Genomic DNA, 17,586 nt, shown 5'->3' with positions numbered 1-17,586 from the left:
TTCAACTTTCAGAGTAAAATGATTTTCATCCTTCACTCAGACTCACTTGGAATCTCGGTTACATTTGAAGCGCTGTTTTCAATTTTTTGATTGACTTGATTGTGTTGACATTGGAAGAGGTTGGAAAACTTGAATTTGGAAGAAGCGCTTCTAAAGTAGGAGGAAAATACAACGAACCAGAATGAAACAAGGACAACCTAAACCTTGGTCTGAAAGGTGTATAAAAATCACCGCCATCAAAAGCTATTTAATTTTTGTTAACGTTAAATCCGTTCGAGTTGATTCTGTAAAAATTTCAATAATCAAGGAGAGTATTTTATGACCATCGGGGAACACCTCTTGTTAAAGGCAAGGTTTCTCGTATTAATTAGATTTCACCTTCTGATTATCGTTCTTATTTAAAATACATGATGTTGGACGATAAGTTTACCAGGATTAAGATTGACCACAACCGAAAATTGAAATAAACTCAACACCAAGCAAGTAAATGTTATTATCTGTTATTTTGACGATACATGAATCTTTGAGTACAAGACATGGTAAAATGCTAATAGAGAATAAATGTTTATTGTTTAATTGGATATAATTATAAATCAAAATGTTATCAAATCAAAATTATTCATCATTAGTTCCATCTTCTTCTACTTTTTCACCCTCTTCACCCTTCTCGCTTTCTTCAACCTTTTCACCTTCTTCTTCATTAACCTCTTCTTCCTCATCTTCTTCGTCTTCCTCCTCCTCCTTTTCCTCGTTTTCCTTTTCCTTTTCATCGGCCAATTTCGCTTGTTCCAATGATTTACGAATAACCATTCGTTCCTCTAATTCCTTTGCAATCAATTTTTCTTTCATTTTGTAATTTTCAATCAATGTCTGGTCATCAAGTCGAGCATTTTTAAATGTTTCCTCGAGAGTCAGAAGGTCCTTTTGGTATTTTTTGGTCTCTTTCTTTAGTTGTTTACTCAATTTCTCGATCTCATTACAATGAATAGTCCAATTTTCTTTCAACTGATCCCGGCGTTTTACAGTTTCCTTCAATTGTCTTTTTAAAACATCCCGTAAGCGAGTGGTCAATGCAAGGTGTTCATCGATTCTTTCCTTTTGGCTTGTCAATTGGTTAATTTTTTCAACAATGGTACGATGATATTGATGAAATTGTTCAGCTTTTGATTCAGTTTCTTTCTTTTTCTCTTCAGAGAGTTCTTCATCAACGGCTGCCATTTGTTTCAACATTGAATCAATTTCGGCCAGGCAATTAATCAGATTGGTTTCCTCCTTCTTCAAAGTTTCAATTTCAGCATCAATTAGCTGTTTACGACGAGCAGGGTCAATAGATAAATTGATTGGTTCCGAACAGTACATTTTTAAATCAAACTGGAAATATGGATAAATAAGATAATCACGTTAATTTAGATTGAATAAGATTAATTAGGATAGCAAAGGTTAGCAAATGATAAAAACGAAGCGTATGAAACTCGGAACACAAGGAAAATGAATAAATACAACAATTGAGAATCAAATTGAATTGTTAAACAATTACAATTTACTAATAAACCATTATTAGAGATTATTTAACAATTAAGTTCGCTTCTGATTGTTAAACTAACTTGTATCCCACGTCTTTAATCATTTACTACACTTTCAATAATACATACTGTAATGTCACTATTTATTGATTGGGTTAATGTCCAATATGTATCCATTATATTGTTTAACATTGTTTTTATCCATTTGAATTCCAAGTAGCAGTCCAATTTTAAAGGTTGACCGAATCATCATTAAATAAATTGATTTAAACGAGATAAAATAGTTTAATTAGAATATTTATGTTGAAAATAGAAATTATTGAGTACAAATAACATTTTTGCTTTCACTTACAATATCTTAAGTTAACTTATACAGCCTAGACATTTTCCTTCTTCTTGGATAACCCATACAGATTACCTTTCAAAAGATTAGAATATGCTAATTGGAATTTATTGATGTCCTTTGGATGGATTACTGTACTAATCTTTTTTTTACCGATCTTAGCACGCAGTAGACACATATAGTCAACATCTTTATCCTTCTTTTCAGCCGTTGATCCACCAATATCATCTTTTTCAGGTTTCACATTTCTCGGTGTAGGCTTATTGGTTCCTGTATATCTTTTCATTGTAATGTAAATTGTATTCCCATTGCTACGATTACGATTGAACATGTTACATAATTCACTGAGGAAAGGTTCATTATCTAGAATGGTCATTCTGGAATCAAGTTAGGTCAATAAAACGAATTAACAAAACAAAATAAAAACTAATAATTCACTTTCATTTAAAAATGTGGCAACATACACAAAATATCTAGTCCCGGACTAATATTCACGTAAAAATATCAGATCTATATACTTTGATCTCAGACTGAATCAAGTTTATTTAGTAAACAAATCAATTGTAGATTTAATTTCTGAAGATTTATTTCTTTCTGTTCAATTATTTAACCAAAACTGTTGACCATAATCTTAGTTAACATTAATTCTGTGAATGTTTCATCGATTGAATGCTAGTAATTGTTGACAAAACTGATCCACGTAAACCTCCATCTGTTGAAAATGGCGCTAATCTCAAAATGGTAAGCTACAAATGTTAAGCTCAAGATGAACTTCATCTCATACAATCAACGTTTTGATGGTGATTTTGTACATAAATCCCAACGATAAATTCAACAATATATGTAAACATCATTTAAATTTGACATGTGACAATTTATTCAGCAAAAAAAAATAAAATAAAGCCAAAGCTTTTTGTTCAAAAGGTATACCCAAATATTGCGGTTAAAAGTGATGATGTGATAGTTTTACTGTGCAATGGTAAACTTGACAATCAGTTGGCTGCTAAATTGTAATTCCTTGAGTTTGTTGATTGGAAAAAGGTAAAGTATTGAATACTTAAATACAGTTTAGATACAATACAAGCTTAACATGGAGTAATATTAGCAGTTAAAAAAGATAGAAAAACAATTTTGAGTGAAATGAAAATGGTTTCACATTTGAAGGGAAAAATGAGTTAATCATGTAAAAATCAACATGAAACTTGAATGTTTGAACGGGAAATTAAAGAGCAATTTAGTGAATAGATGAGATTAAATAGAAAGGTGATTAATATCACTAATGAGCAAATTATCATGGACAGTGAAATGATTATGTTTAATCGATGAACCTTGAGACTGCTGGTGTTTATTAGTTGCTCCAAATTTCTCAAATCATTCAAAATGTTGATTGAAACAATTGAATATTCACATTTCCATGTTTAAAAAAATATCAGATAGTTTGATAAGATGGAGACAGATTAACACAGAAAAAGGTAAACTGTAAAAACAAAAATATAATGAAAATGTATATCAAAATAAGTGAATAATCATGATAATGATACTTTGTTTCTGTTGTATCAAATCAATACAAATAAAAAATGACGATCAATGGGTAAAAAGGTGATAATCAAGTCATATAAAGACAAAGAAACCAGTTAACGTTTTTGTTTCATTAACCAGTTCTGTTAATCATATTGTCTTATTGCCAAATTGGACGAGTAAACCAAATTAACATACTGTAAAGGGACGGAATGATTTGAACATTGTTTTCAATGGGTTGATGATTAATCAGTGAAAATGTTTTCCATTTCGAGTCAGTTTTTATCAGGAAAACATGAAATTAAATTATCAAATTGATCCGGATTGAGTTTTGATCCTACTTCTGGATTAAACTGTATACTAGGTAAAAGCCTAGCAAGTTTAAAACTAATTAGAATGAAGTTTAACAAGCAATTAAAACAAAATGGACACGAAAAATGGACAAGTGAAAAACATGTTAACTAGAATCTAGAAATAATGAGTAAAAAAAGAGTGTAATGGCAATTGCTAAGGCAAGTAAAAACAGTTAATCAAAGACATTTTGATGTACATTTTTTAAAACTCAATTGGCATATTGAGTTTGTAATTTTTGCTTTCAACTTGATTTACTGATTTTAATCAGTTGATAGTTGTTGATCTTTCTTGTTGATTGTATCCTTGTCCTGATACTTGTCAACATAATTTTGAATCGTTGCTTGTTGAACAATTTGTCTCCATTTTTATGTTCACCGTTTCTCCAACCATCATTGGTCCAACAACAACTGATACATTATTATTGACTTTAGTGTCCATATTTCGGGCTTCATTATTAATGTTGACATCGTTCAAATTTTTAGTATTGCTATCAATAACAACATTTTCAGGGTTGTTTGGGTTATTTGCCGCATTTGCAGGTCGACGTCCACATCGACCTTTCCTCTGAGGAATCATTTGATAGCGACTGACCTCTTCAGGAAAATCTTTCCAGTGTGTTTTCAAGTGTTTTGTCAAGTGATCGGATCGTGAAAAGCGTCTACTGCATATGGCACAAGAGTATGGTTTATGGCCTGTATGTGACCTTGCATGGCGTGAAAGCTCATCTGATCGGCTAAACTTCCAATTACATTTTGGCCATTTACAGACAAACGGTTTCTCTCCGGTGTGACGACGATGATGCGTTTTCAAATGAGACGATTTTGAGTATCTTTTATCGCAACCTTCATACGTACAAACGTAAATTTTTTCATCAGATGTGCCTGTTGCTGCACCTGAGGAAGTTGCATGATTGGATGGTGATGAAGAGGGTGCTGAGGATGGAGGACTTGAAGATGAAATTGAAGAAGGTGAAGAAGAGGGTGATGATGAATAGAATGAAGAGACTGAGTTTGAAGCCCGACCTCGACGCCCTTGGCCTCTCTTGTTAACTGAAGGAGCAGCTAGAATAGGCTGAGATCCTTTGCTTGTGGACATGATTATTGTTGACTCCAAGGGCTTAATGGGCGCATGAGTTCGTCCCGGAATGTTACCATTGTTATTAACATGATTGTTGCTGTGGTACATAATAGTGGATACTGGTGGTAATGGAGAGTTTATAACACTCGGTCCAGCTCGAATGCCAGTACGACCATTAATTAGCTGTCTTTTATTAATTACTGGAATGTTAGACTGTTCTTGATATGTTGCTTGTAAAGAGGATTCATTAACATTACCCGGAACAGCATAATTGATATTTCCATTGATTACTGTCGATGGATAAATTGAGTGTGATAACTGGTTAGAGTTGCCATTTAAATGGGTATGATTTTGATTATGATTGGCTGTACTATTATTGTAACCACCAATCAAAGTATAATTTGCACATTCGGGTGATCCTTGACCATTGTTATTGTAAACATGGTTGTACAAATTACCATTATCAAGGTGGTGGACATGGTGATGTTGATTAACATTAGCTGCATTGATACCGGAACAATCAATTTCATTACCATTGTGATACAAATGATCACCACCTCGGCCAAATGCTCGGGAAAGGTTTTCCAAACCGACACCAAGAACAACAAGATCACGGTCATCGTCGAGAACCAAATAGTCACCGGTTCCAGCATTAAAATCCTCATCACCATAATAATTAGCCATGGTTCCATTTATAGGTGAATGACAATCAGAATAGGATGATGAGGGTGATGAGGAAGTCAACGATGATGATGAAGCAGCCAATGGATCTTCACAAGAATAGCCTGCTAATTCAAATCTAGAAAGAGCAGGTTCTTTATCCAGATCATCAAAGAATGGTTCATTGTAATAAGATTGTAAAAATATTTCATCCAAAGTAATGTCCAAATTGGTTGCACCATTAGCATGTTCAGTTAAATTGCCAGAACCATTGTTAGGTGTAATAACCTGAGTGCCTTGATTAACCGAATCACCGTTTATACTGTTACCAATTATATTGACTATGTTGGTACCAAACGTGTTACCAACACCATAATCAATTACATCAGCATTAAATTGCTTATGGATCAAATCCATTATCATTTTGATTGTTCAAAAATAAAAGTGATTATTTCCAGCAACAGTTGATTCAATTGACCGTCTCTCCTTGTCCTATCCGTACTTTATCCTCGTAACCTTTTCCCTTTCTGTTGACGTCGTTGACGTGATTAATGGTGGAACCGTTGTTGACGCCGTTGTGTAAATTTAAATTGCTATCAAATCAGTTGGTTGATCAAGTAATTGCCAAGTTACAGATGACCAGAAGAAACGAAAAAAATCAGCAAAATATTAAACTATTGTAAATATTTCCAATGTTCATTCCTTCAAATATGAGCCATTCAACAGGATCAGCCAAAAGTCAATATTATTTATTGCGCCAGTTGATTAACTTGGATAGTGGCCAGTTTATTGTTAACTGTAAAGATGAAAATAATCAAGACAAAAATTAATCATAAACTAAAAAAAGTTGAAACTTGAACAAAAACATGAAATATTTTAATGATGTTTCAGATCATCTCGAACTATTGACTAAATTGTTGAAACATTGAAAAAAAATAAAATTAAATATACACACTTTGTCTGTGAGAAACTTGGAAAGTGAGTGGAAACAAATTAAGAGTGAGTCGATGATGATGATAATAAAGAAAGATGATGAACAAGAAAACATAAACAATAAATGGTAAGATGATGATGATTACTGTCCTGGTTGACGGTAAATGTTAATGTAAAACAATTGAATTCCCTGTTGATTAACTTGATTCCCTCTCTCGTTTCTCATCACACTCTCCCTTTCATCTTCACATCTTCATCTCTCTGTCTCTCTGTCTCTCTCTCTCTCTTCCCTTAATCAATTGTATTGGCTTGTTGACAATATCACGTGGTACGTGTTCAGTTGTACATTTCACTGGAAATATCACTTTCATTATCGTCTGTCTATTTTCTTGTCTTCTCTTTCTTTTTTTAACTTCTATCTTCCTCTGTCTTTGTAGTTTGCTTAGTCAAACCTCTCTTTCCTCTCTCTCTATCTCTCTTCTCTCACTCTGTCTACATCCAAATTGAGATGAATCAATTTAAAAACAATGATGAAACAGTTATCATCACTCATCTTTTTATCCCCTTTTTTATGCTGTGTGTTTGTTTGGGTTTTATGCTGATTGGGACATTTGGTTTTGGGTTAACCGTAATCTCCAACCTTTTGGGTTTAACCTTTCAACTGATTGAACAAAGGTAAATGTAAACGTTTTTAATCATTTTTTAATCAAACTGTTCATTCTTTATCTTAATCTTTGATTAACTCTTCTTTTTTTTATTACACTGCATTGCACTGTTTCGCTGTAAATATTTATACCAAATAACATTCAATTGTCCGATGATTATGATTACCGGTTAATATAAAATTTATACCAATCTTAACATAAATCTAAATAACAATCTAAATAATAATCGTAATACCAATCTAGATGGTAATAAAGAGAGAAAAAAATTGGTTCAAAAAAGGCCTCAATTATTGAACAATTCATTCAATTTCCCTTCAACTGAATTTTCACTCCATTGTAAGGTTGACAAATAATAACAATAATCAGATGTGAATTCCCTTGATATTATTATTACTATCGAGCTTCGTATAAAATATATTAATAATCTAATTAACTTGCCTAATTTTGTATGAATATCACTCAATTAGCGATTTCCTGATTCACTTTTAACCGGATGATAATCATTATGATTAACCAAATGACCCTAACCTTCAATGGTTACTCAAATTTCATCTTCAATTTACCTCTTACTTGGCCTATTCACACAGATATACATATTAATAAGCTAATAGTTAAAAAAGAAGACAATTTACTATGTAACAATCATAAATCAACTTTAATTTAGTTAAATTTAAAGCAAAAAACTTGATTCCCAAGCAATTCAAAACTAATGGTTAGAAGCAGAAAATTAAATGTAACTGTAACAGTTGACTTATCCTGATTTACATTGGGTTACATTGATTTAAACTTATCTAAGCTTATTATTTCACTCGTAAGTGAATTTTATTATCCAACTGACAATTTAACGTTCAATAAATCAATTGTTATAAAATTAAATCAAAGCAGCATCCACAAATTACTATAACAATTGGTACTTTTACCGGTACTTCAGTGCTTACACTATCAATCTATCGACGTTTCACAAACACTTTATCTACATTTACCATGTAAAGAAAGGACGATTAAAAGATGTGAACATTGATACAGAAGATACAAGAACTACATTGATTTCAGATCTAATGTACAAAGGCGAAGCTTGAGAGCTCAACTCATTGAAACGACAAAAGTGAAAAAATCAAGACTAATTGGACTGACCATTAGTGTTAAAGACAATTTGATCAAGAAGATTGAAGCTTTACTTGATTGTTTATGGTCAGTGTTAGTCTATTTTTTCACTTTTGCTGTTTCAATTATCTCGCCGGTAGCTGATGAATCTATGAGTAACAATCATTCTGATATACCAGTTCCAATAACCTAGTGTTTATCATGCTCTGAGTTGCTTATATTAAAATAATTAGAGACTAATTGGTTATTTAACTAATTAAATGTGTGATTATATCAGTTCATTAATGATTGATAATTAAAAGTGTAATCATGGATTTTAACGTGCAATCAAAGTAAAGACTCATTTTGTTTTGTACAATCGAACAGACTAATTATTTAAATCGATTTCAATGTCTACAGATTATTTGACTGATTATATTTAGAGTTAACACTCAAAGGCAGTTTTGATTGTTACACAGTAAATGAACAAAATAATTCAATTATTGTGACAAAAAACACTTGACAATTAATGATGAAAGTAAACCTAAAGGTCAAATATTAACATCTTAATGATTGATTAATCAAGATACATGAATGTCTAAATTATAATTAACTGCAACAATAATTGTGAAAAAACTGAGAAAGAATGAAATAATGTTCAGTTGAGAGGGCAAACAAATAATCAAAAACCTTATAACCAAGTCTATGGTAACTTGAACATTGTATTGACAGGAAAAGACAATTATCTGAATTAATTGAGGATTTAATTAAATTGCAACTAAATTAGGCTCTCCTTTGATTGTTGCATTGATGATCGTCTAAAAATAGATTACTAATTTGATTATTAACGTGATAATAACTATAAATGTTGTGAGCAGAAACACAAATATATAGAGAGAGTGAAAACCATATGATTAAAATTGGTTTGAAAAACAAATGGCTTCTTCAATTTCAATCTAGTTTACAATCAATTCACCTTGTAAATTGATTATGATTAACAATTAGTAGATTAATATGAAACAAATTGTCCGAATCAACTAAAATAATTAGTCGATTGTCATACATTTGTCTAAGAGAATTGAAAATATTGATAAGTCAGACTTCTTTACCAACAATCAACTAATTGTTTATTAAACATATCTTTTTGTCAATCTTTTTGTTCTCACCGTTGGGTAACCATTATTAATCAAATTAACGGTGATTTAAGGTAACAAAAGGTAAAACTAGAATTGGGTTCAATGGAAATGCTAGGTTTTTCTGGTAAACTGTTGCTTGATTCAACAAGCAGCCTTGATCATTATTTATCGAGGCTTATTAAAATTGTAAGTTAACCAGATAAATTTTCATCTTGATCAGTTGATTATTTTTTCCCTGTTCCAGTCAAAAGTGAATTGCGTATTTAACATTTAAAAGTTATATTATTTCTTATGGTGATAAACCATAATCATGATTATGATAATGGAAATTTTTTCCCTCTGATTCATTTTAGCAAAATTGAAATCCAATTTACCATAAATAGTAATGTAAGCTTCTTTATCTTTGGTCAAAATGTATTCCAACCTTTTCTCAATGAAAGTCACAATCAGTTTGCTTTTGTTTTAAAATAATTTCTAACAATCATTGAACAATTATCAGTCTACTTTGAATTCAGTCAAAGTTATAATTTCATTTTCCATTCCAAATCTTATCACAATTTGTTACCATTACATCATTAAACAAAGCATTTAAAAGGCAATGTTAACAATACAAATCAGTAAAAGGTTTACCTTTAACCTGTTCAACATTTTATCCGATTGTCTTACTTTTGTAAAATTGCTCAATTTTTTACATTATTATCAATCAGGTTCAATCACTTCATCTGATAGTATTGAAACAAACAGATTCATTGGAAAATCCCAGCTTCCAAAATGATTAAGAATCGACAAATCACCAAGATTCAATGAAACCTGAAAAAAAGAAATAAGATTTAAATTAAAAATTGGACTGATTGCATTCATAATAATCAACAGGTTCGGTGCAGAAGATCAATGTTATGCACCAATTTAGTAATCAAATTGATCTTGTAGCTGATTTTGATATTGACAAAAATAATAACAATAACGCTTGATTATCGGCTTGTATTTGTATTTATATTTTCTAAATCAATATTGTCTCTAAATTGTTTCTATTAACAAGTGATTAATCGATATATCTCTCTCTGAGGTCCCTTTTGTTGTGTCACTTGATTGATAACTGAGAGTTAAAATCAGTTTACTCAAACTGACATCCTAATCTACAAAATAACAATTTATCTCTGTCTAACAAATTGGTTAATTTGCCTGGCAAAAATAAAATTCAACTGAAACTCAACTGTATATTGAAACATTAACTATTCAAATTGTTGAATCAACTTGTTAAATTGTTAAGTCTTGAACCATTTAACATTGAAACAGGTAAATAGCAAGTTTAACAATTTAAAAATTCAACAAAATTGATGCTTCAATACGATTGAGGTTTCGTGTAAAACTCAATTTGTTTACATAATCTACTTTTAACTATCCTAAAGTTGATTGTAATTGTAATCCATAATCACTTTTGATTCCACAATTTTGCTGTACCTCAATCCAATTAGCTTAATTGTTCTTCATCGTATCCATTTCTTGTATTATTTGGTTTACTTCATTTCCATTAGCTTTCACTGCTTCTTGTGTCCATCCAAGTTGCCCTGAAATTAAATGAAAAAATATGCATTAGAATCAATTCCTTTCATTTATTCAAAATCATAATCAGACTTAATCATATGGAATTTGTTATTTTCATTGGATTGTGAAATTCAACAATTTACGGCTAAAGTTGATCCAATTTACTGGAATCATCAAAATAGAATCCTTGATTCTTTTAATAATATTTCCCTCTTTTAATCTTTCGCTTTCTATTCTCATGATAATTTGATAATTAAACATTAATCAAACTGATCATTTTGATATTTCATTTTTTTCTCTGTAACTGGTTAATTGCATTCTACTCAGTAACAATTAGTTCACAATTCATGAATTATTTTGAAAAAATGGAAATTTTCGCAGTAGTTAAAGAGTTAAGCACTAGCTAATAATTTGGGGAAACTTTTACTATCGTTGAATCTATCATGCATTTATCAATTGAATTTAAAGCGTAACTTTCATCAAAATTTAAAAACTGAATCGATTAATTATTTGTTGTATTAAAATTATGAAAATTGTAAATGCAATACAATTTAGATTTGTCTTAATGGCGCAATCAATGATTCTGGGAAAGATACATTAATAAGGTAAATGAGTTGAAAATTATGAACTTTCTCCTTTCATGTGAATTATGGTTGTTAACAATACTTTCATTGTTTCTAAACTCACAATTTAACTGGGCAAAGTCGAATTATTTGATTTATATTTTGTTCTGTTTGTCTGATTTCGTACGATTTGTTCCTTCAAATAATATGGAATGAGTTTTATGATTTAATATAAAGATTATAGAGTTGTTGGACTAAAAAGTTGATTATATTTGATGTAGTTTTTGGCTAACAAAGCTTTTAGTTAACTAATCTAGTTAGACAATGAGATTTATCAGTCCAATAACACAAATCTCAGATAAGATGGTTGAATCAAGGTAAAATTTTCTGAATCATCTTTAACTGTTTTAACCTTTCAGTTTAACCCTCACATTAAGCAGTAATATTTCGTCAATAGCCATTGGCCATACCGTCGATACCGTCTTTGTGGCTACCCGTAACTGATGTGAGTTCAAGTTTAAACATTGGGTTAGGAGTGGATGAATAATCCATCATCTGATGATTGCAGGAAAATAAAACGAAGTTTATGTTAATGAATTCTCATCCTGAATAATTTTTTCATTGCGAAAATTCATTCCAATGATTGAAACAAAGATATACTAATTGTCAGAGCAAAAATATGAAAATGGGTCAAGATCAAGGTAAATTCCCGGATTAATCTGCCAGGCCACTGAGGTAGATTTTGATCTTGTTTTCTTTATAAAATTGATCGAGAAATTGTGAAATTGCGAGAAATTCCTACCCATAAGCTGAAATACGGTTCATGTAAAGGTTACCGTTCCTAACGGGTGAAGGGAATTAACCTGAGAAAATAAAAAAAAGTAAAGATCAGATAATCGAAATATTAATAATTTTTGCATGGTTTACTGCAAATCACTGTTGGAGGTAACATTTGATTATACTCGTAAAAAATCAATGTTTGATCGGACAAAAGAAGGGGAAATAAATCAATCAAGATGAAATTAATTTATAATTAGCCTGAAAATGTTAAAAAAATTACATTGACATTGATAGATGAAAGAAGAATAACAAATAATTACCCTTTTCTATGTTGTTGTGGTTATTGTTGTTGAATAGCTTTATCTTACTCCACTTGTGACATAAAGCATTTGGAGAAATTCTATTGCCATACAAACCTTAGGTGAGTTGATTAAAATTGATATTTACGCTGATATTTGATTCACTGGAATTGTGATCATATTTCGGTACAATTAACAATGCCAGAAGTTTTACATCATCCCTCCAAAATTTGCTTACTGCAAAAGCAAGAATCAACGTGGTTGATTTGAAGTTGGTAAGGACAAGCTTACTAAGAGGTTCAAATGTAAAACAAAATGGCTGGGTAAACGCGGGAATTGATTTATTGCGTTGTAAGTCTGTAATGAAATTATTTGTTTTAATTAAAGATCATTTGCAAGACAATGGGTGACTGAGTGTCACTTGACAAATAATTATAAACTATTAAACCAGTTGGTTGATAGTAACAATGTACAAAAAGTAATTTGATAAGATATTTACCATTTTCATTTGGCTGTGTTTTCCTGTGATTAGCCCTTGGTAATCCGATCGACGATGGGAACGTGGTTATTGTAATCAATTAAAGCTGGGTAAAGGCCATTAATTTGACAACCATAAGATCAATAATAATGTATTAAGGGAATGGCGATTAACGGTGTAACAATCAAGTAGTGTTGTTATTTTTTTGTAGTTGTTGGTTGTCAGCTTTTTTTGTTTCCCTCGATAACCAATTGAGAAGTAACAGCTTTTGTAATGGAGATACTTTTGTCAAGTGGAAGCATAAGATTAACAATTAACAAATTAACACGTTAAAGTCTGAAGAATAAGTTAATCAATGTTACATTTCTTGTAGTAATTGGCCTTTCTTTCGACATTATCTAATAATCACAATGACAATGATTTCTCGATTAACAATTAGCGCTACTTTAATTGTTTTCTTGGTTATCAGCTTCTTGTTCTCATGTAAGATGATTCAATCAAGATGGCAGCATCAATGTTGTCTTTTCTTTTGTCTTCTTTCAGATAACTCGTCATTGTCTTTATTTTTCTTCTTCCCTTCTGTTAAAACATCATTAATCCATTAATTGTGATTTTACTAAACATTTGCTTTTTTTAACAATTGTGTCTGCCTTTACAACAGGCTGTTTGGTTCGATGTGATTCCGTTAAAATTTGGAACCTTGACTCCAATCGACATGAGGCTAACAAATGGCTCTGGGATGGCAGTTTATGTCCACAAGATCGGATTATTTATCCAGATGAAACCGTTATTTATATCGATAAACTGGTTCGCAATCAACAAATAGTGAGTTTTACAAAACTTGTGTTCATTTTCAATGTTTGTGTAAACAATAATGTGAAACTCTCAACTCTGAAATTAAGGTCTTGCCCAACAATGGAGAAATAGTGTTGGATGACAATCTTGATTTTATTCAAGCAAATGATGCTGCTGTTTCTGATTGTGAGCCTCTCGGTGAGTATCTTTAAAAATTTAAAACATTTCTCTTGTTGGTAGCATCCATAATCATTGAATTGATAACTAATTAGATGGTGAATTTTGCAAGATTTGAATTACTTGCTACCGTTGAAGGTGAAATAAATGAATAACTAGCATAATGATTTATTGGTTGAAGTGATGACAGAAAATCAGATACGACTGAATGATGATTGAAGAATCATTGCAATATGACATTACAATTGAAGAGTAATTTCTTAGTTCCATAATTAGCAATTTCCGATTATCGATTGAGATGTCGTGAGAATTAGGTAGCTGACTAAATTTCTTTCCGGTTTCAATTATTTTTTAAGCATGTTTTGTATTTATCATTGATTTTAATGTAATTTAAATTTCTTATTTTGTTTTTTAATTAAATATCTTTGTTTATTATAGATCGCAGATTCAAGTTGATTTCCGGTGAATGGATGGATCCCATGGTCTGGAACCAGACATTGGCTGGCATTGTTGTCAGTGGAAGTTGGGCAAATAATCCAATTCCTCATGTTGACCGTATTCCGTGTACTAAAGATCGAATCGTATTTCCTAAAGGATTCACGTTTCAAACTTTTGTTGATTTTAGTGAGAATAATCTGAAAGTTAAATCTATCCAGATAAATGGGGTAACATTAAATGATCAAGAATTCCAATCATTCATTAGATCAAATTCAGGTCGTTATGTCTTTGCGATTCCCACTTCTAAAACTCTTACAATTGATCCTGATATTGGTAACGATTGTGACACTGGGAACGGCTGTTCTTGTGATAATAGAGCAACGAAGTTTGTCAATCGAATATGTAAAGGTGTCAAATGTTCTCCAGTAAATTGTGTAAATCCGATAAAACCAGAAGGACATTGTTGCCCACTATGTGGTGGTTTGATCAAATTAACCGGAATTTCAAAGGTTTCTGATCTATCTGACTTCAAAAGTTATTTTGACAACTTTTGGTCAACTCGATATCCAGGGACAGTTGGTTATGCTTCAATCAGTCCACAGACATATACCCTTGAAATCATAATAACTGAATTGGAACAGTCAGGATTAGCAAGTCGTTGCGTGCAGCATTTGTATGAAGACTTGTCAAACGATGATAACAAACTAGGATTACATTATAAATCTATAGAAATCAAAATTTCAAATTCATCGGCTAATGAATCATTATCTTTTTTTGCTGTCTTTCTTATTACTGTACTAATCATTCTGATAATTTTTGGTTTCATAATGTATCGACGTCGATTTGGTATAACTCTCACTTCAATCTGGAATAGATCAGCCTTTTCAAATTCTCAATTTACGTTTATAAGATTCCAAGGATTGGACGAATCTGAAAGACTTGGATTGGAACTTGGATTATCTAACCAGCCTCACTCAGATGAAGTAACTATTAGTTCATCCTCTTCAAAACCTATTCTCAAGTCAACATCAGCATTGTTTTCAATTTCTGAGGAAAAAGTTTCCATTGGTGGTGAAATCTCTGAAAATGTATCAACAGACGAATCTCAAGACAATCAAGTTGAACTAGAAACTGATCTTGAACCAAGATTAACACATGACAAAGCTCTTCTTCTCGATGTTGTCTCTCTAGAGCAAGATTAATTTAAATTGGATGCAAACTCATCATTATTTTCAAAATTAATAACAAATTGTAAATTTATTGAAACTAATAAAAGGACTTTCTAAAGTCTTCCTCCTACAAATTTAATAGTTACCTAATTAACCTATAAATGTTGTAAAAAGTGATTTAGATTGACTAAATGGACGAAGTTTATTTTGTTGTAACCTCGTTTAACCCCTTTTGGCGTAAAAGACAGAATCAACTGAAAAATTAGTTCATTTTTTAATTGAATTTGAATAATAAACTAATTAAATGTTGTTTCGAGTTATTAGTTTACAATTCGTGTGGTCAAATTAAATTTAATAGATTGGATGAATGAGAGATGACATATTAGTTGCTAACCTTTTTTTTATCAAATGAAACCTTACTGGGAATATTCAAATTGTCAATTTTGGATGAATAGTGAATAATCCAGATTTATCTATTCTGTTTCCATCATTCAGATAGATTCCATGAATTGTGACACAGTCATATTCAAATGCATCATATTCATTTACAAGTCTTCCCAATTGAAAAGATTTTGTTACATCTCAAGTATAAAAGTAGTCTAATTAGTGTAATTGAGAGTCAGTTAATCTTGAGCGTTCATTGGATACACTTTTGTTCCAGTAAATAACTAATTAGATTCAGTGCCCAACAGTAAATTCAATTCAGTATGCAAACAATTATACTAAAAGTATTTACACTCTTTTTGATTGGAATAACAATGGTAAGTACACTGTTAATTCTAGGTGAAAATTGAGTTACATGATACAATCATTGGATGTGTTATCAACTTGTCATTCTTATATTATTGTCCAGGTTAACACAAGACCATTTGATAATGATGCAAGGATAATACGCTTACCATTCAACTGGGATAATCAGATTCAAGATAAAGGTAAGCTCGTGAGTTTATACTGAAATTTATTTGGTGACTTGTGACAATCTTTTCATTTCTGTTGTTTTTTTATGTTGAAATAACCGACAGGCGATCCAATTTGGCAATTTTATCCATCAAAGCAAACAACAATTTATAGTTATGATGAGTTTCCGGTGATTAAAGAGAAATCCAAGAAAAATAAAATTGATCCATTGAATGGATTGGTGGTGGGATAAACATCATTAACATGATTCCTTTGGATTTATGTGACTTGTATTGTGATCCGTCTTGGTAAGCGATAATTTATCAATGGAATTAAAATGGCAAAATCTTGTGTTGTAACTGGACTTGGTTCAAATTAAATGTTGATTGGATTGATGATGGTTTCCGTGAAAACATGAATCAAAACAGGACTTATTTTGAAGTTGATTTTCAAAAAGGCAGTCTAACAATAAATTAATTTTACCCAGGTTGGTCATCCATCAGAAGCAATTTTAGTTTCCATCTTATTAATGTTACTGTAAGCATTCCACCATTATAATTGTAAATCTAATTCGTTAAATCTGAAATAAAAAACTATTTAAACAAAATTTTGACTCATAACTGAAATATTTTGTAAATTTTTTGATTAACTTACAAGATTCTCACCAATCACCAACTTTCGACTGTAATGCCAAGATATCAAATAACATCTGCAATTCAGCTTGTATTAAATTGAATAGAAAATTCTTAATTTTAGCTCGTCGGAAACACACTAATTATTGAAATCGATAATAAATTCAAAATCAATGATTCGAAATCATTAATCATTAAAATTATCAACAAAAAATGATTTAAATTTTTCGATTAATCGTTTTTTTCCAATCTATCGAAAAACTAGCGGAAAGTCGATAAATTCGGTAAGTCACTGGTTACTTTGATTATCATTTTTTTATCATAATTATTGATTGATGAAAAAAATTACTAAATCTTCAATTAATATGCAAAACTAAATCGTAAAATTATTTACAATTATTTACTCATAGTTAGTGAACTCACTAAATCCAAATAATAGAAGGATATTAAAAAATCATACCCATTTTGATTAGTTGCCGGTCTTGAATTGCGAATCAAATATCTAATAATTAATAAGCTTT

The 17,586-nt window shown here is 30.9% G+C and overlaps 4 protein-coding genes and 3 long non-coding RNA genes across 8 annotated transcripts; 3 read left to right on the top strand and 4 right to left on the bottom strand.

Annotated features, from left to right (window-relative positions):
- Positions 1–484: 484 nt before the first annotated feature.
- On the bottom strand, positions 485–2,307 carry LOC149093409 (uncharacterized). The gene is made up of 2 exons (XM_089269093.1): positions 1,653–2,307; positions 485–1,371 (listed from the first exon to the last, which is right to left on the bottom strand). Exons 1-2 carry the CDS (start codon positions 1,713–1,715, stop codon positions 616–618), a joined length of 819 nt encoding a protein of 272 aa, XP_089125219.1. The 5' UTR covers positions 1,716–2,307; the 3' UTR covers positions 485–615.
- Srp14 (signal recognition particle 14) lies at positions 1,789–2,307 on the bottom strand. Its single transcript, XM_015931092.2, has one exon. It carries the CDS (start codon positions 2,240–2,242, stop codon positions 1,901–1,903), a length of 342 nt encoding a protein of 113 aa, XP_015786578.1. The 5' UTR covers positions 2,243–2,307; the 3' UTR covers positions 1,789–1,900.
- Positions 2,308–2,719: 412 nt separating this feature from the next.
- LOC107364068 (uncharacterized) lies at positions 2,720–6,571 on the bottom strand. Its single transcript, XM_015931368.3, has 2 exons — positions 6,431–6,571; positions 2,720–6,271 (listed from the first exon to the last, which is right to left on the bottom strand). Exon 2 carries the CDS (start codon positions 5,896–5,898, stop codon positions 4,057–4,059), a length of 1,842 nt encoding a protein of 613 aa, XP_015786854.2. The 5' UTR covers positions 5,899–6,271; positions 6,431–6,571; the 3' UTR covers positions 2,720–4,056.
- A 373-nt stretch (positions 6,572–6,944) lies between these two features.
- Positions 6,945–7,506, top strand: LOC149093408 (uncharacterized). The gene is made up of 2 exons (XR_016199797.1): positions 6,945–7,083; positions 7,317–7,506. It is a non-coding gene; the product is annotated as an uncharacterized LOC149093408 (long non-coding RNA).
- Positions 7,507–9,742: 2,236 nt separating this feature from the next.
- LOC107364070 (uncharacterized) lies at positions 9,743–17,287 on the bottom strand. Of its 2 annotated transcripts, none has more exons than XR_016199796.1 (5): positions 17,088–17,287; positions 12,979–17,013; positions 12,501–12,836; positions 10,729–10,860; positions 9,743–10,102 (listed from the first exon to the last, which is right to left on the bottom strand). It is a non-coding gene; the product is annotated as an uncharacterized LOC107364070 (long non-coding RNA). The 2 variants fall into 2 exon arrangements; XR_016199795.1 differs by having other exon boundaries at positions 9,967–10,102; positions 10,754–10,860.
- On the top strand, positions 13,305–15,852 carry Amnionless (amnion associated transmembrane protein). Its single transcript, XM_015931369.3, has 4 exons — positions 13,305–13,440; positions 13,619–13,782; positions 13,860–13,950; positions 14,368–15,852. Exons 1-4 carry the CDS (start codon positions 13,368–13,370, stop codon positions 15,567–15,569), a joined length of 1,530 nt encoding a protein of 509 aa, XP_015786855.2. The 5' UTR covers positions 13,305–13,367; the 3' UTR covers positions 15,570–15,852.
- On the top strand, positions 16,166–17,040 carry LOC107363955 (uncharacterized). The gene is made up of 3 exons (XR_001569021.3): positions 16,166–16,297; positions 16,390–16,468; positions 16,559–17,040. It is a non-coding gene; the product is annotated as an uncharacterized LOC107363955 (long non-coding RNA).
- Positions 17,288–17,586: the final 299 nt, after the last annotated feature.

This window comes from Tetranychus urticae, chromosome 3 (genome assembly GCF_039701765.1).
Source record: "Tetranychus urticae isolate SD_2017Ah chromosome 3, NJAU_TeUrti_SD_1.0, whole genome shotgun sequence".
Taxonomy (NCBI): domain Eukaryota; kingdom Metazoa; phylum Arthropoda; class Arachnida; order Trombidiformes; family Tetranychidae; genus Tetranychus; species Tetranychus urticae.
This window is presented reverse-complemented; position numbering and strand designations above follow the sequence as displayed.

Bases quoted from the DNA above. Each gene is read 5' to 3' on its own strand.
- Srp14 (XM_015931092.2), bottom strand. From the start codon at position 2,242: ATGACCATTCTAGATAATGAACCTTTCCTCAGTGAATTATGTAACATG.
- Amnionless (XM_015931369.3), top strand. From the start codon at position 13,368: ATGACAATGATTTCTCGATTAACAATTAGCGCTACTTTAATTGTTTTC. The intron at 13,441-13,618 runs GTAAGATGATTC...CCTTTACAACAG, and splicing joins TATCAGCTTCTTGTTCTCAT to GCTGTTTGGTTCGATGTGAT. The intron at 13,951-14,367 runs GTGAGTATCTTT...TGTTTATTATAG, and splicing joins TTCTGATTGTGAGCCTCTCG to ATCGCAGATTCAAGTTGATT.
- LOC107364068 (XM_015931368.3), bottom strand. From the start codon at position 5,898: ATGATAATGGATTTGATCCATAAGCAATTTAATGCTGATGTAATTGAT.
- LOC149093409 (XM_089269093.1), bottom strand. From the start codon at position 1,715: ATGTTAAACAATATAATGGATACATATTGGACATTAACCCAATCAATA. The intron at 1,372-1,652 runs GTATGTATTATT...CCATATTTCCAG, and splicing joins CAATAAATAGTGACATTACA to TTTGATTTAAAAATGTACTG.